Consider the following 15,766-nt stretch of genomic DNA (forward strand, 5'->3'; position numbering starts at 1 on the left):
CAACCAAAAAGCTATAGGGAAAATGTCACTCAGACGTCACGCGTACCTATAGGCATCGTCTGCATGGGAAGGGAATTAATAATATAATACAATTTGGCTCATAATTAAATATAGAGAAGTATAGGTATAGCAAGAGTTTACATTAATGTCACAAATTTATATTCGATAATATACTTATTGGGCTATACAATCTATTAGCTAATTACATGTTAATTGTCCTCATAGAAGTATTAACATTTTATTGAGTGTATTTACTGTTACAATAATTGAATCTTTCATCAGACACAATTTTTTTCTTTTTTTTTAATTAATCGCTTACTTAGAGCTCTTCCGGGAAATTAAATTGGGTGAGGTGGAGAGGCGAAAATTTAATTGTTTAACCCGTTAATTACATACTTAGTCAGACTAAATAACGTTGTAAATAATGATGTGTGTAGTGAGGATCATCTACTGTCATTCGAGCCACTAATATATTACAACGTTATAAATAAACCTGATGAAGCATGTGTGTTATCGGCTTAATTTTGTCCTGTGTTGATAATTTTTGAGTCAATTAAAATAATAAAATAACAAAAATAATACAACTAAAGAATTAAATAATATATAATGAATGCAAATGTACGACTACGTTGTACACACAGTGAATTCATATTATTTTTTTTAATTATTGTTCTGTTTACTGTTAGCGCCATCTCGCGAGTCTGATTTTGAACTAAAAAGTACCATATTTCTTTTAAATAAAGTCACTAGCAAAAGTTACTAGGCTATAGTCTCCGTAGCGGTCCACTCTGCCATAATTAGTTTGCCATCAGCCTATGCTACAACATTAGTGAAAACAAGTTACGGAATAGGGAATAGGTATACTTGTAAGTGTAAGCCCAAAGTGTATAATATATATAGGGTGTTTTCCGCAATCGTCACCAAAATAGCAGACGACAGTCAACAGCGATTAAATCTTCACTTTTTTCTCGACTTTCACGTCGTCTGCTGTTTTAACTTGCAGATTACGGAATATATTTGTTGACTTACTGACCTGACGGTATAACGTATAGAGCGCAAATTTAAATTACTTGCTGGTGACGACGATTGCGGAAAACACCCCAAGCGGCGTTACCACCACGACCTACGTAACTTTACAGCCTCTGATTTTATCATTCTGGTAAAGAGAGCACGGTGTAAGATGTACGTGAAGTTATGTGTAGTAATTAAAGTAATTACTACTAAGTAATGCCATATGGTCGATTTTATTAAACCATATGAATATCTATATTTTTGGAGGTAGACTTTTAGGTAAAAAATATATTGTAAACTTGCCGCAAACAGCACAAACCACGTCAACTTTTTATTATCTATCTATAAATTTAGTTGCGGCTGGTTTGTAATTATTAAAGTGACTTTGCTGTAAATAGCAATAGTTATTTGGATCAGCGCCATCTAGCGGTCTTAATTTTTTGGCCAAAAGTGGCTCCTAAAATTCTCAATCAGAGCATTATGGATTAGAGCCATTTAGTCAATTATAAACCAGCCGCAACTCATGATGAAGCTATAGAATGGAAAAAAAACAATACATGTGTTTTAGGCGGCAAGTTAACAATCTATTTTCTACCAAAAATTGACCTCCTATGTGTTTGTACTTTTGAAGATAAATTTTCAAGCATAACATGGATTGTTAACTTGCCGCCAAAAACACATGTATTGTTATTTTTTTATTTTATAGCTTCATCATGAGTTGCGGCTGGTTTATAATTGACTAAATGGCTCTAATCCTGAATGCTCTGATTGAGAATTTTAGGAGCTACTTTTGGCCAAAACGCCAAAAAATAAATACCGCTAGATGGCGCTGATCCAAATGATTATTACTACTTGTAGTAGAGCCATTTGATTAATTATAAACCAGCCGCAACTGATTTTGTAAATACAAAATGAAAAGTTAACATTGTTTGTGCTGTTTGCGGCAAGTTTACAATGCATTTTTTACACGAATATTGACTTCCTATATATTTATACTTTCGGGTGAAAGATAAATTGTAAACTTGCCGCTAATAGTGCAAACAATGTTCACTTTTTATTTTGTATTTATCAAATTAGTTGCGGCTGGTTTATAAATAATTAAATGGCTCTAGTATAAGTATAGTAATAATCATTTGGATCAGCGCCATCTAGCGGTAGTGATTTTTTTGGCCAAAAATTGCTTCTGAAATTCTGATGGAGAGCTTTAGGCAGCTTAGCCCTGGAGCCGTTTAATCACTTATGAACCAGCCGCAACTTTTAAAATAGATACAAAATAAATAATTAACGATGTTTGTGCTACTTGCGGCAAGTTTACAATTTATCTATTACCCGAAAGTGTAAATATAAGGGAGGTCGATATTGGTGTAAAACATACACTGCAAACTTGCCGCAAGTAGCACAAACATCGTTAATTATTCATTTTGTATCTATTTTAAAAGTTGCGGCTGGTTCATAAGTGATTAAACGGCTCCAGGGCTAAGCTGCCTAAAGCTCTCCATCAGAATTTCAGAAGCAATTTTTGGCCAAAAAAATCACTACCGCTAGATGGCGCTGATCCAAATGATTATTACTATACTTATACTAGAGCCATTTAATTATTTATAAACCAGCCGCAACTAATTTGATAAATACAAAATATAAAGTTAACGTTGTTTGCACTGTTTGCGTCAAGTTTACAATTTATCTATTACCCAAAAGTATAAATATATATGAGGTTGATATTTGTACAAAACATACACTGCAAACTTGCCGCAAGTAGCACAATTATCTTTAACTATTTATTTTGTATCTACGAAATTAGTTGCGGCTGGTTTATAATTGATTAAATGGCTCTACTATAATATAACTAATATAAGTAGTTATGATCATTAGGATCAGCGCCATCTAGCGGTCGTGATTTTTTTGGCCAAAAATTGCTTCTGAAATTCTGAAGGAGAGCTTTAGGCAGCTTAGCCCTAGAGCCATTTAGTCACTTATAAACCAGCCGCAACTCTTGAAATAGATACAAAATAAATAATTAACGATGTTTGTGCTACTTGCGGCAAGTTTGCAGTGTATGTTTTATACGAATATCGACCTCCTATATATTTATACTTTCGAGTAATAGATAAATTGTAAACTTGCCGCAAACAGCACAGAAAATGTTGAATTTTCATTTTGTATCTGTCAAATAAGTTGCGGCTGGTTTATAATTGACAACATGGCTCTAGGGCCTAAAATATCTAAAGCTTTCCTTCAGAATTTTAGGGCCACTTTTTAGTTTAGAAATCTGAAACGCTAAAACCAGCCGCAACTAGTTGTGTAGATAGAAAATAAAAAGTTGACATTGGCTGTGCTGTTTACGGCAAGTTTACAAATAATCTTTTGCCTGAAAATCGACCTCCTATAAGAATATTAATACTTTTGTATGAATAATAATTTATCAATTGCATTGTAAAATTACGTGTGAAATGAAGAGTTAAAAGTAAAGTTTGAAATTATGTCATTGTTTACTGTCATTGAACATTTCGCATGTGTGCAATAAATTGATACAGGATTATACAGATACCTATTATTTTGCTGGGTGAGAAAGACGGATATTTGGTTTTGTTAGCATATTCCAGCGGTAATAATGCATATTTGGAATCTATGTTATATATTTATACAGCTTAAAATGTTTAAATATTAATCATGTGTGCCTATATTTACCAACTTATTTGTATAAATTGAACTTTATACAAAAACTCATGATACAATCATTGATTGTCTCAATCATTATTCTAAACGTTAGTGAAAAAGGCGGTTAAGGACGTATACTTAGCCTGCGGACTATGGGTGTATTCCGCAAATGCTGCCAGCAGTTAAGTTACGTAGGTCGTGGTAACGCCGCATGGTCGGGTAGCGCTAGCGTCAACCTGTACTAACTGTCGGTGGGTTCCGCATGTCAACAAACTCCGAAATATCAGATGGCATGGGAGCGAAAACAGTAAAAAATATCAAAGTTTGTTGACATGCGGAACCCACCGACAGTTAGTACAGGTTGACGCTAGCGCCGCCCGACCATGCGGCGTTACCACGACCTACGTAACTTAACTGCTGGCAGCATTTGCGGAATACACCCAGATTACGGAACAGAGCGCCAGTTAATTCAAGGTAGTTGACTTACCGACCTGATGGTAGCGTAGAGCGCAACCTTAAATTACTTGCTGGTGACGAATGTGACGATTGCGGAAAACACCCAAATAATGGCCCATGGTAAGGTCGGGTAGTCATGGGAATGCTATGTTGTAGGGAGAACATTTTTTATGTTATTGAATGAAATAAGGTGTTGTGTAGTGTTTTGTACATTTAAATAAATTTTTTTTCTTCTATTTTTACCCAACAATACGTGATGGAAGATGACTACTCTACTGTTTATTCATGGTAAATGAACTTTACTGTTTAAATTGGTCTAATTTATTATAAAATGTAATCAACACAACGGGTTTTGTGCATAGGTTATGCTTGTATTCTCTGTTAAAACAATTTATTATTTTATTATTAGGGTTGACAAGAGTGGAATTATTTCAAATATTCGAACACATCTTAGGCGAAATTTAGTAAATGCCCTGAAAAATCGAGATTTGGCGCAAAGATTTGTAAATGCTACTCCAAAATCAGCCAAACAGTACATTTATGATTTACTCATAGCTGAGTATTTGTGGAATCACAATTATGTCTGTACATTATCAGTGTTTGCAAGTGAAGCTCCACTTTTAGTTAATTTTAATAAACACATTAGAACTAGCAATGAGCAAGATGACAGCATTACTGGACATAAACTACAGAATGATTATGTTCATCATACGTTAGAAACTTTAGGCATTGAACCTACAAAAGCCAAAGGTCAAAGTATTATAAAAAACTATGCAGATAATGATATGCCGCTTCTTCTGTGTATATTGCAATATATTAAAACAACAGAAGATAAGTGTTACAGTAGTGATGAACAACAGTCAAATGTTAAAGATACCAGGGGCATAGGAGTACAAACAACAGAGACTGGAGAAACTATTATTAACAAATTAACCAAAATAGCAATTGCCAAAAAAAAATTATTGCATCAAAAAAATTTATTTGATGCACAATTAAAACAAAAAGAAATTGAATTGAGAGAACAGGCTGCTCTTATGGAAAAGCAGCTATCGTTGTTGCAAGAGAAATTGGAGCATGCACAGGTAATAATTATTTACTAGTCTGAATTTAAAGAATTTCTTAATAATTGATTTTATTGATATATAATTGAAAAATAATATATTTGTCTCAAACTTTAGAAATTGATGTATGTATGTGATCAGAAAGAAAAACAACTCAATGAAGAAAAGCGACAAGAACAATTACGAATTTCACAAAAAGAAAACGAACTAGTTGTGAAAGAAAAACTTTTGTTGCAGGAAGCAAACAGGTAAATAATTTTCTGAATGAAACTTTCAGAATAAAGTCATCAATTTTTAAAAATTCAATTAAACTTTAAAATTGGCATTATTAGACTGGACAAAGAACGGGATAGTTACCGGCAGTTTGAGGGAAATTTGAAAAAGTTGCAAGATGAGCTTACAAAAGCTCAACACGAAGTGACTCACAATAAAGTACAAAACTTGAATCTTAATGTAAATAACGTGCAAGTGCAAACGGATTTTGAGAGTTTTATGTTAGCTCATAACGAGCGAAACCTTTTGAGCCAAGAGAAACAAGATTTGAATGGACTTGTTCAAGCTCAACAGGCGAGAATAGAACAGTTAACGTCCCGAGTTGTGCATTTATCGAGGAAGTTGGAGGAAACACAACTAAAAAGTACTCGAAACATTGAACTACCTTCTCCATGCATCAAATTGTTAAATACAAATACTGTAATTAGTGAAAGTAGCTCAACAGAAGATATAATTCAAGATGCTAAAAATCGTCTCCGTCGACTCGAGGAGGAAAGCATGCGAGCTGATCAGTATTACTTAAATTTTATCAATAATTCGTCGCACTGATTGTGAAAATTTGTTAAAAAATGTGAATAATTCAGTTTTCAGTATTAAGGGTGTAAAGTACAAATAAGAATTAAAAATGTTTTGATCAAGATCAAGTAAAACTTTTTATTTAAAAAAAATGAGGTTACACGTAATATAAAAATTGATCACTAGTGGTTTATTTTATTTTATTTTTTTTTTTACTTGCTCAACTCTAAATTACATACAACATTGAAACGTAGCAATATAAAATATAAATCAAATCCCATTCGCCACATCCACTATTTTCTCTTGGGATCGGTGCTTCTCCTAGTGATTCTTGTTTAAGAAAAATACTGTTTACTATGCCTGATATTTAATTCTGCTAAAAATAAAAGGTTAAAAGTAATTGTACAAAATGTGATTTCGAACGAAAGTAGTTATAAATCATACAACTTATAAAATAGTGAGTTAGTACAAAAATATTGAAATCGCTAAAGTTCAAACAAAAAAATTGCAGAGCAAGCTTTTAATAAACGATAATGAGCTGTTGAGTTATTTGCACAGAAAAGGATATTGTTTGTCACGGGTTTCGCGGCCCTCGCGCTCTTGTGTTCGGTCCTTCGCGTACGGCGATTTTTCCTGAAATTACACAGATAATTGTAGATTTCTTGTTTCTCCGTAAAAACTGTTATGTTTTATTTGCTTTTTTCTAATAGTTTTTCTTTCTTTCTTTTTTTTTTTTTTTTTTAGTTAAATCTCCGCTACTCTAGTTAACAAGTATCACCTATATTTTTTCTTGTCATTGTCTGCCGTTTCGTCTTATCGAATGCACTGGAGGCGGACGTATTTGTCAACTGAGGGGCCAAGCAAGGTTTTTCGTTAGAATAAATTAGTTAAGCATCAACATTGATGTATTCAAAAATTCGAGAGAAAAATAAAAAATTAAATGACATGACATGTAATAAGAGACATGCCATTTGAACAAAAGTTGAAACAATATTTTTCACTCTTGCACATTAACAGAATACTCAATAATTTCATCCAGTGCATTGCAGTTAAAATGCCATCCATTCGAAAAATGCATAATGTAATCATAGCAAAGCATATAAAAAAAATCACGCAAGTAACTTTAAATTAAATAAAGCAAAAATTGTATAAAATATCATGACGAAGCAATTGAAACAACGAGAAGGGGGAACAAGTAAATTTTCTGTTTATAACGTCCGTCTACCAACCTTAGTATAATGGTGTTTGTCTCTATATTCAGGCATGTCTCCGTTCTGATGAGTTCCCTTTGCTGAAAGGAATTAATTCAACGAATAATCTTTCAAAAAAATTTTTCTCGTATCACGGATGTTTAGAAAAAAAATTATAAGGCACGAAATCAATGCTAACTAACTACATCATTCTTTTTTTTTTTTTTTTTTTTTTTTTAATAATATAAGCAAACATAACAGTCAATCGGATAACACTCTATTATGTTAAAATGAAAAAAAAAAAAAAAATCAATGTAACTAAAATCACGAACCCCTATCGTCATCTTTCCTTCGCTTTTGTTCTGCTGGAACTACCAAATCATCTCGATCCTGTAAAAATTTCGTGAAGATTTAGACTATATAATTCGATTACCTAAAAAAAAGTAAAAATATAAATACATACTCTTTTCCGGCCCAATTTCTTCTCTTTTCGTACTTCTTTTGACTCCTCCCTTATTTTGGTTTTAGATGAACCACGGTCTTTTTTATCGGAAGTTGTTTCCGGTCGTCTTGTTTCCTACAGATTCTTTAATTAATATTTTACAAAAATATGATCAAGCTACTATTTGAAAATAAATTACGAACCCTAGGAGCGTTTTCAATTTTCCTTCGCTTGGGATCTGTTATGAAAAACAGAAGTAAAATTATTAAAAGCCCTATTTACACAACAGGTACTTATTTACCTCGATCTGCGTCAGCTGTTGGCCCTGAGCTTGTACTGCTGTTTGAAACACTGGAGAGATCTCTGTCAAAGTTGTCTGTATTTCCACTATAATAATGCTCATCCTAAAAAGTCATTTTAAAATGTTTACCTCTTAACATGCTTCTAACCGTTAATTCAAGTATTTTTTAATATTTCAAACCGTATGTTGATTCAAATAGTTTTTAATAATCGACTTACTTTACAATACTTTTTATCCTTTTTGTCACTTGAATCTTCTTCCTTGTAATCGTCCTTCTTGGAATATTTCTCTCGGGTCTCTGATTTTTCTCGACTACCTTCTCTCTTTTTAGTTTTGTCAGAACTATCACTGGAATTAAAAATGTGTTTAATAATTAAAGTGAAAAATAGAACACAGTACATTTCAACGAAATAAAAATTCATTACGATTGATTGGTAGGAACAGCTGGTCGTTTTTCCTTGATATCCTTCTCAGGACGAGAATCAGTGTTGTTTACTTCTTTTACAGCTACGCCATTCGTAACTTTTTCTGTATTGGATTCAGAGTTTGCTGCTGTTGCTTTTGCTGCTTCAGATGATTTAGCCGCCTTTAAGACAAAACGTTTACAACAAGATTGTCAGATGTTAATTTTAATCATAGTAGTATGGGAATACATTTAATCATCCCAAGAAGTAAATTTTAATAATACAAAAAAATGTATGAGATTAGCTATATGATTTGCAAAATTTTTTGGATAGTAAAAAATGTAAATAAAAACGATTATCAGACTTTATATGTAAATTTTTAATGTATTACAGGGTATTCATGCCCATAGACGTAAGAAAAAAAAAAATGACAAAAATAATTTAAACGTAGTGTAATTGTTATAAAGTTGTTACATAATTGTTGTAGGAGTTTTACATGATAAAAGGTGATAATAAAATAGTGAAATTGGTTTAAATGTGCGCGAAAAGTAAAAGTGCAAAGCCAGTGTCAATTAATTATACTGAAAGATAAATGATTTTAATTGATTTTTGAAAATAGGATCTGTAAGGGTTATAATTACGATTATTACATGAATTTCTATATATTTTTTTTTTAAGTTGTAGGAAAATACTTACTTTGTCACTAACGTGGTGAAAGTCTGCTTCAGGGATCATATGCGGTCCTCTGGCTTTCAATTGACCAAAATACGAAATGGCTAAAGCATGGAGATCTTGTCTTTTGTTACGTTCATCTTCACGAACTTTATCAACTTTTCGTTCGAGAATTTGAGAAAGCTTAGTCAAGACCGGGAAATGTGGCAAGATTTTGATGAGTATAATCAATGAGTTTCTTATCTGTACGTAATCTTTCGAGTCCAAGCACACAACTATTGCCTGTAAAATTAATGTTCATAATCAAAATGATTTGTAATTTTCAAAACGTATTTATTTCACAACTTACCTTTGTGATTTTGTAGTGCCATTTATGACAGACATGTCTGTAGTTTTCAAATCCAACCATGTCATTTGCTTCTGAAAATTGATTGCTTACACGGAATTTGGTAACAAAACCTGGATAATTACTGCACTCCTGTAAAATAGGGCGTAAATTTAAATTGCTTCTTGTGCACCGTAAAAAAAATCATTACGTTAAGTACGAACTTTATCAAAAATAGCTTTCTCAGAGTGCCACCTCATGACAGTTTCAAGCATGGCACATAAAAATCTGCCGTAACGGTTTGCCTCGTTTTCCGTGCATGACGTTACTGAGTAAGTGATATCACAAAATAGCTGAAAAATCATTGATCCGTTAATTCAAGTGCTACAAAGGAAAAATATATTTTTTAATTCTTTAAACTCACTCTGTCATAGCAAAGAAGCGTAGAAAAGTTTGCAGTCTTCAAAGAGTGGATGGTATGGACAAACTTGGCACAATACATCGAGTCCACAGTTGTGAAAGTACATCGAGGAAACAGACACAGCTGTAAAAACTGTGTTATCGTTTCGTTCTTTGCAGACTTTGCACTCCTTGACAAAAACCAAGAATCTTTTTCCTGTCTCAAATAGGCGTGAACCTTTTCAACATGCTCCTCTTGCTTCTTTTTCTCATCTTGTAGTTTTTCTATTAAAGCCGTATACTTTTCCTGCTCTTTCTTTCCTTTGCTTGCAGTCTAAAGTAGTACAGGATAAGTGTTTCTGCAGGACAACTTTTGACAAACAAATTGAAAACTACTTACCATGTCTTTGGAATCAGCAGCTTGCAAGGCTAGTTGTTTCAGCTTGTTGATCTCACGCTGATAGCTGTCAACGGGTACATACAAGTCGTACATCGACAATGACCAGAATGTTACCAAAAATTGCGGAGAAACATCTTCCCAGACTTTAGCAGGGTGCAGTGGACGCACTGACAGGGCGACTGGAGCCATCACAGCTTGAGCAGCTTCTGCATATTTGGCTTGTTTGATTGATGACGACATTTTTTTGTAGTTGGGATCTGCTTTGCGTAACGCGTCGTACTTGATCTGTAAATGGAAAAATGAGGAAGATCTTGAAAATCTCTGATGTTGCCAAGCAAAGTGATAAGAGTACGAAAGTGACATCTCACATTGATGGCATGAGTAAACATCGGCCTAGCAAGGAAAAATGCTACATCTGAGTGAATGTGGTAGTCTTGGAGCATAGAATGAATTGTTGGCAGCCTTTCAACGTATTCATCCACCGTCATGGTTTGCCCCAGGAAAGTACCGAATTGAACTAGTGCATCGTGACACTGATCGTACAATTTCCCTGTAAAGTAATTGTTAAAACTAAAAACTGTAACTTGAAGTACTCGGTGCAGTATTTGATAAAATTGATAATTTTCTACATACCAACTAGTTTTAAGTGAGATTGTTCCGTTTCTCGGTAAACAACGCAATGCTTTTGCTGAGCCATTAGTAAGCATAGTGCTACGGCTAAATCATGCTCAGATAGAGCTTCTTTGAGCCGTTGAGATGATTTTTTGGTGTTTCGTACTTGACTGAAATAGCCAGCCTAAAATATTGAAGGATTACAAAAAGCTCGTAACGAAATGAAACATTACGTAAATGATAAATAATTACTTCAGTACGTAACAGATCGCCACCAGCCATGGCATCAAGTTGATCTGCTGTTAGTTCTTCAGATGCTTCAATGCCTGCCATTTTTTGAACAATTTCTTTTAAAATTAGAAGATCCAAACTGGAAGAAAAATAATCCACATGCTGATGATTTTACATTATGAAAAGAGGATGAGATGTGTAAGAAAAGATGGTTGCTTTACAATTAAATATTGGTAACCTTTTTTTTTTTTTTTTTTTCAAAGATGTTATTTTGAAAATTTCTTTTGCAAGTATAAAAAAAAATTAACCCTTCAAGACCTATGCAACGTAATTCTCGATGAACATAAGAGCATCATTGAAAATTAAAAGGGAAAATTGTAAGAGCACCAACTTAAGTTTATTCCTAATTAATCGTCACTTATTCTCGTTGATGATCCGTAGAGTGTTCAGTCCACTCCATTGACGAAAACTCACACACGCATCATCTATCCAGTTTTTTTTATTTCCATCTGGATCCTTTCATTAATTTTTTTTTAATTTTTAAAAATTTTTTTTTAACAAAAATGAATTTCCCGATTCTCATCTTAGCTTTAAAAGGTAGGAGCTCTGAAAAATTAAAAAATAAGATTTCATAAACAGTTTTAAAACCATACTAAAATAAAGAGTAAGATTTCTTACCTTTGACGAGAATTATTTCACCGACGAGATTGGGAAGTTCGAGGACCATAGAGAGATTTTTTTAAAAATCAATTTCAAGGAAACATTCACAAAAGCTTTCTTTTAAAAAACATACGAACGTACCATTTGCATTTACATTTAAATCGATTTTTGATTTGCACGTTATGATGATATTTTTGTTGGGTTAAACGGAAAATAAAATTTGAGAGAAGTTTTCAGTAAGCTCCAGGTATCGCTTAAAAGAAAGAAAAATCCAAAAGTTCTTCGTGATACAGTTGCACCAAATTGTCTTCTGCTGTACACATAAGTGCAACATGTTTTATTGATCCTCACATATATTTCACACTCAAAGGCGATATTGTTTTTTTAGTTTACTTATGAAAAGTTACAAATCACAAATGTCACTTCAGTCTTTTGCAATATTAGAAAAACACTGATCATATGAAAGGACAAATGAATGGGTCGCCAGTTGTCTGAACTGGGTGTTGAATTCAGATCGTTGGTCTGTAATTTTTGATAAGTCATTAAAAAACCCTATTAAGCGCGAATCACTACCGTTCATATACAACTCTTATTGATCTTATCAATTTCAAAATTTTTATTGAACACAGAAATTGAGGTAATTACACTTATTTCGAAGTTTTTCTACGTTTAAGTAAAAGCTTTAGCAATGGGCGTAAAATAATTTTACAATTAAAGAACGATTACTTTCCCTACAAGTTATCACATATTGAATTTAATTAAATTTTATTGGTGAAAAATTACCTTTTTTGAGCCTTCAACATGTTGGCTACATACTGCAGTAGTCCCATGAGTTCAATGTTGTATTTCTTAAAAATAGCTCCACAGAAAGAAGCGAGCGATTGCAACCAGAGAGATATACTAGTTCCATCATGCTTGAAGCGGTTCTTCTCGGCTCCCACAAGTGCTTCTATTAGACAGTACCCCAAAACGTCGTAAGATACGTTGGTGAGATACTTCAGGGAATCGACCACAGGACCTGTTAATGAATTTATATGAAATTTTATTCATAAAAATGATACTCGTCAAGTAATGTGTAACAGAAAAATGGTTAAAAATCCACACCAACCTATCAAGTTATCATAGAGCTGGATTTGAACGAGAACGTAGTCAAACAGTACACCGGGTGCCGAGTGAGTCAGTTTGCCAATGGATCTGCCCACTGGCTTGATTGTTTCCTTGCTCACTCTCTTTACCACGTTCTTGATTTTCTTCTGTGCATCGGCACGTTTCTTCAGGAGCGCCGCATGCTGGTTCGGCGTATCGTTCTTCCATCTCGCGTAGAGCGCATAACGGTTCTGGTAGGGATAGTACTTGAGGATGTTCCAGATTTCTTCGGCTACACAGCAGTTGCAGTCCATGAAAGACAGAGAGGGTAGGAGAGCCACGTCGAGGATCGTGATTACGTCGCAGTAGAGAGTGACATCCTTGCCAATGGGAAGCTTGTTGGAGTCGAGATTACACTGCTTTATTGCGGCGTTACTCAGGCGCATTATTTTATACATGAGCACGGGATCGTAATGCAGGTTTGGACCAAGTACCACCAACATGGGAAGGAGGTTGTCATGTATGTCTTCCAGTTGGCTTAAGGCTTTTGGAGCAAGCGGACTCTTCAGAGGTGGCACTTTACGCCCTGGTAGTTTTGGATGGATTATGCAGTGTCTGAAACAATAAAGATTGATGTAAAACGTGTTTTTTTTTATTTTCACATTGGTGACAGTTAAAGATTTTGATACTTACTTCCTGTAAACTGGTTCAATGAGGGCATGGATGATCTTACACAGAGCTAGCGCTATTGGTTTTTGTTCCGTTAGACTGAAGTCGGGGAATCGGTTGAACATTTGCATAGCCACATTCCACGCTCCTACCTCTAAAAGCGCTTCACAAAGTCCAAACTTTTGATTGTTGGTACTCTTGTCCTATAGACGTTGAAATTAAAACAAATTACACCTGATCATTTCACGAACCAAGTCACACAAAAGTTTTTATAAGTTTACCGGAGTGACTTCTTTCTCAACATTTTCATCTTCCTTCTCTTTTGTTGAAATGACGCTCATTTTTTTAACATACTCTTTGGCCAATTTCATTTTGTTATCATAGTCTCGTATGATTATTTTATCGTCGGGAACGAGCCAAGGTAGTATATCGTCTAACATGATAACTTCATGTTGTAGCATTAAGGCCGTAAGCTTGTGTAAGGAGAACGGTGTTGCTTCAGTGGTAGAGCAATACTTGAATCCTAAAACTTCACACAAAACTTGACGATCGCTCATGTAGGAGCGAATAAGAGGAATAAAGACCGAATCGTCTTGTGGTCTGTTTTCAAAAGTTTCAAGTATGATATCGAGGACTCTGTTAGGGTCGAGATTAAAATATCCTGAAATAAAAGAGCAAAGATTTTTTTTTAACTGCACTGATTCATTTGAATGTATGAATTACATGAGTAAAAATTTACCAATAAGGGACTTGACAATTTCTAAAACTGAATCAACCTCCGTAACTTTGTGGTCTTGATTAAGTTCAACAATAAGTTTTGAGTAACCTTCACTTTCTTCTCTGAAAAGATTGAACTTTTTTTGTTTGTAACTGAAATGAGAAATTTTTACTTATAGTTGTGTATTTAGTACGACATAACCATTTGGCAGGAATGGCTTTGGTAAGAACTTACTAAAGCTTTGTCTTAACTTTGATAAACTTTGTTTGAAAGTTTAAATTCTTCAAAGTTCCAACATCTTGAAGAGTATCGGTATCAAGACGTTCCTTTAAAATTTTGTCTGTCAGGAACTAAAAGAAAAAAAAAATACAGTTAGTAACAGAATTTGGGAGTTTTCTGAGGTATAAAAGTCTTGTTACAAATAATACCTTTTCCGATTCCCTCACAATGAAGTAAAAATTACTTCTGTTTTCTCCCTGAACTTCTGTATCAATGAGCGTAAAAAGATCAACAATAGCTGAAGGTATTGAACCATCAACTGTCTAAAATATTAGAAATTTTATTGATTAATTGCATGTTTATTCAAGTTAAATGATAAAAGTTAAACATACCACAAGTTCACGTAACATCGTGACAATTCCATCTCTGTTGGAACTTCCATAAATTCCACTCAATAACAGTTCGTACAATCCCCTTCTCCATTCTAATACAAAGAACAGTACTAATTAGTGGTAAAATCAACAAACAAGTCAATGGGTGCATGTTAGACAGCACAAAGCATGCATGCATTATAAGATTAAAAAAGAAAAATTTACCTGCTACTTTGCCTTCCTTGTGCTTTAGCTTGATTAGCTTGATGCTGCAAACAGTTGGTAATTGAAAACATTAGTCCCCCTTTCGTATGAAATTCCCCATTGAATCAAAGAAGAAAACCAGAAGAAAGAGCTCTCAGGCAAAACCTCTTTATCTTTTCCTTCTCTTTCCTTTACTTAAAATAAAAAGCCCAACAGACAAGTCGACATGAACAACACAACGAGAGGAAAAACATCATCCAAACTAGACGACACAGTGGTCCGTCACCCAAAGAGCCGGTCGATATACATTTTATAGCGAAATACACCACTAAGGTTATATTTTTGCGAAACGCATAGAGCGTACATATGTACCCTTGACAATCAAGAAGAAAAACCAGAGCATCGACGTCTCAATCGTTCACTTACAATTCGGCTTTTCCCTGTTTATCCTTCCACGAGTCGGAGTTCCACAATTTCGACGGCATCATCATCGGCGTCGTACTCATCTTCGTCGTCGTCTCCGTCCCCGTCTTCGACGGATTCACTATATCTGCACCCCGCTTCTGTCTATTGATGATCGGACGCGAGAGCATTCAATTCACGGATTGTCGCAACAACAATTGTACGCACGAGGCAAACTTGTGCACATGCGACCACTTACTTTTCGCTTGTTTATTTGTAGTACAATTATTTGTGAACTTTAATTAATGGTTAAAAGGTTGATGCGCTTGAGAAACGACCGCATCGCAGTTGGGCTAGGTTAAATGGACTCCATCATGCCCGACGTTGGACTTGCACACATCTTGCAAAAACTAGGAGTATGTCTGTGTGAGCGTCTGAAAAAAAGTCATATACATACATACATAGGTATACATAAACTTGTCGGTG

At 34.3% G+C, this 15,766-nt stretch overlaps 2 protein-coding genes across 4 annotated transcripts; one reads left to right on the forward strand and one right to left on the reverse strand.

Moving 5' to 3' along the window:
• Positions 1 to 4,259: 4,259 nt before the first annotated feature.
• On the forward strand, positions 4,260 to 6,097 carry LOC106647539 (uncharacterized). Its single transcript, XM_014363989.2, has 4 exons — positions 4,260 to 4,413; positions 4,535 to 5,207; positions 5,304 to 5,434; positions 5,519 to 6,097. The coding sequence occupies exons 1-4, from the start codon at positions 4,382 to 4,384 to the stop codon at positions 6,006 to 6,008; spliced, it is 1,326 nt and encodes a 441-aa protein (XP_014219475.2). The 5' UTR covers positions 4,260 to 4,381; the 3' UTR covers positions 6,009 to 6,097.
• Positions 6,098 to 6,120: 23 nt separating this feature from the next.
• tho2 (THO complex subunit 2-like protein) lies at positions 6,121 to 15,698 on the reverse strand. Of its 3 annotated transcripts, none has more exons than XM_089597155.1 (27): positions 15,305 to 15,698; positions 14,900 to 14,943; positions 14,696 to 14,787; positions 14,513 to 14,626; positions 14,319 to 14,434; positions 14,106 to 14,236; positions 13,648 to 14,027; positions 13,391 to 13,569; positions 12,720 to 13,312; positions 12,395 to 12,629; positions 10,973 to 11,090; positions 10,742 to 10,904; positions 10,477 to 10,658; positions 10,109 to 10,393; positions 9,734 to 10,042; positions 9,534 to 9,662; positions 9,334 to 9,462; positions 9,009 to 9,266; positions 8,331 to 8,494; positions 8,127 to 8,286; positions 7,909 to 8,011; positions 7,811 to 7,845; positions 7,629 to 7,742; positions 7,498 to 7,555; positions 7,205 to 7,266; positions 6,544 to 6,608; positions 6,121 to 6,299 (listed from the first exon to the last, which is right to left on the reverse strand). In XM_089597155.1, exons 1-27 carry the CDS (start codon positions 15,469 to 15,471, stop codon positions 6,269 to 6,271), a joined length of 4,416 nt encoding a protein of 1,471 aa, XP_089453281.1. In that variant the 5' UTR covers positions 15,472 to 15,698; the 3' UTR covers positions 6,121 to 6,268. The 3 variants fall into 3 exon arrangements, with proteins under 3 accessions (XP_089453281.1, XP_014219414.2, XP_014219423.2); XM_014363928.2 differs by having other exon boundaries at positions 6,122 to 6,299; positions 8,127 to 8,256; positions 8,334 to 8,494; XM_014363937.2 differs by lacking the exon at positions 7,205 to 7,266 and having other exon boundaries at positions 6,122 to 6,299; positions 8,127 to 8,256; positions 8,334 to 8,494.
• Positions 15,699 to 15,766: the final 68 nt, after the last annotated feature.

The sequence above is a fragment of the Copidosoma floridanum genome, unplaced genomic scaffold (assembly GCF_036245765.1).
Source record: "Copidosoma floridanum isolate Cflo_tuat_1 unplaced genomic scaffold, Cflo_Japanese_pri ptg000030l, whole genome shotgun sequence".
NCBI classification, from domain to species: domain Eukaryota; kingdom Metazoa; phylum Arthropoda; class Insecta; order Hymenoptera; family Encyrtidae; genus Copidosoma; species Copidosoma floridanum.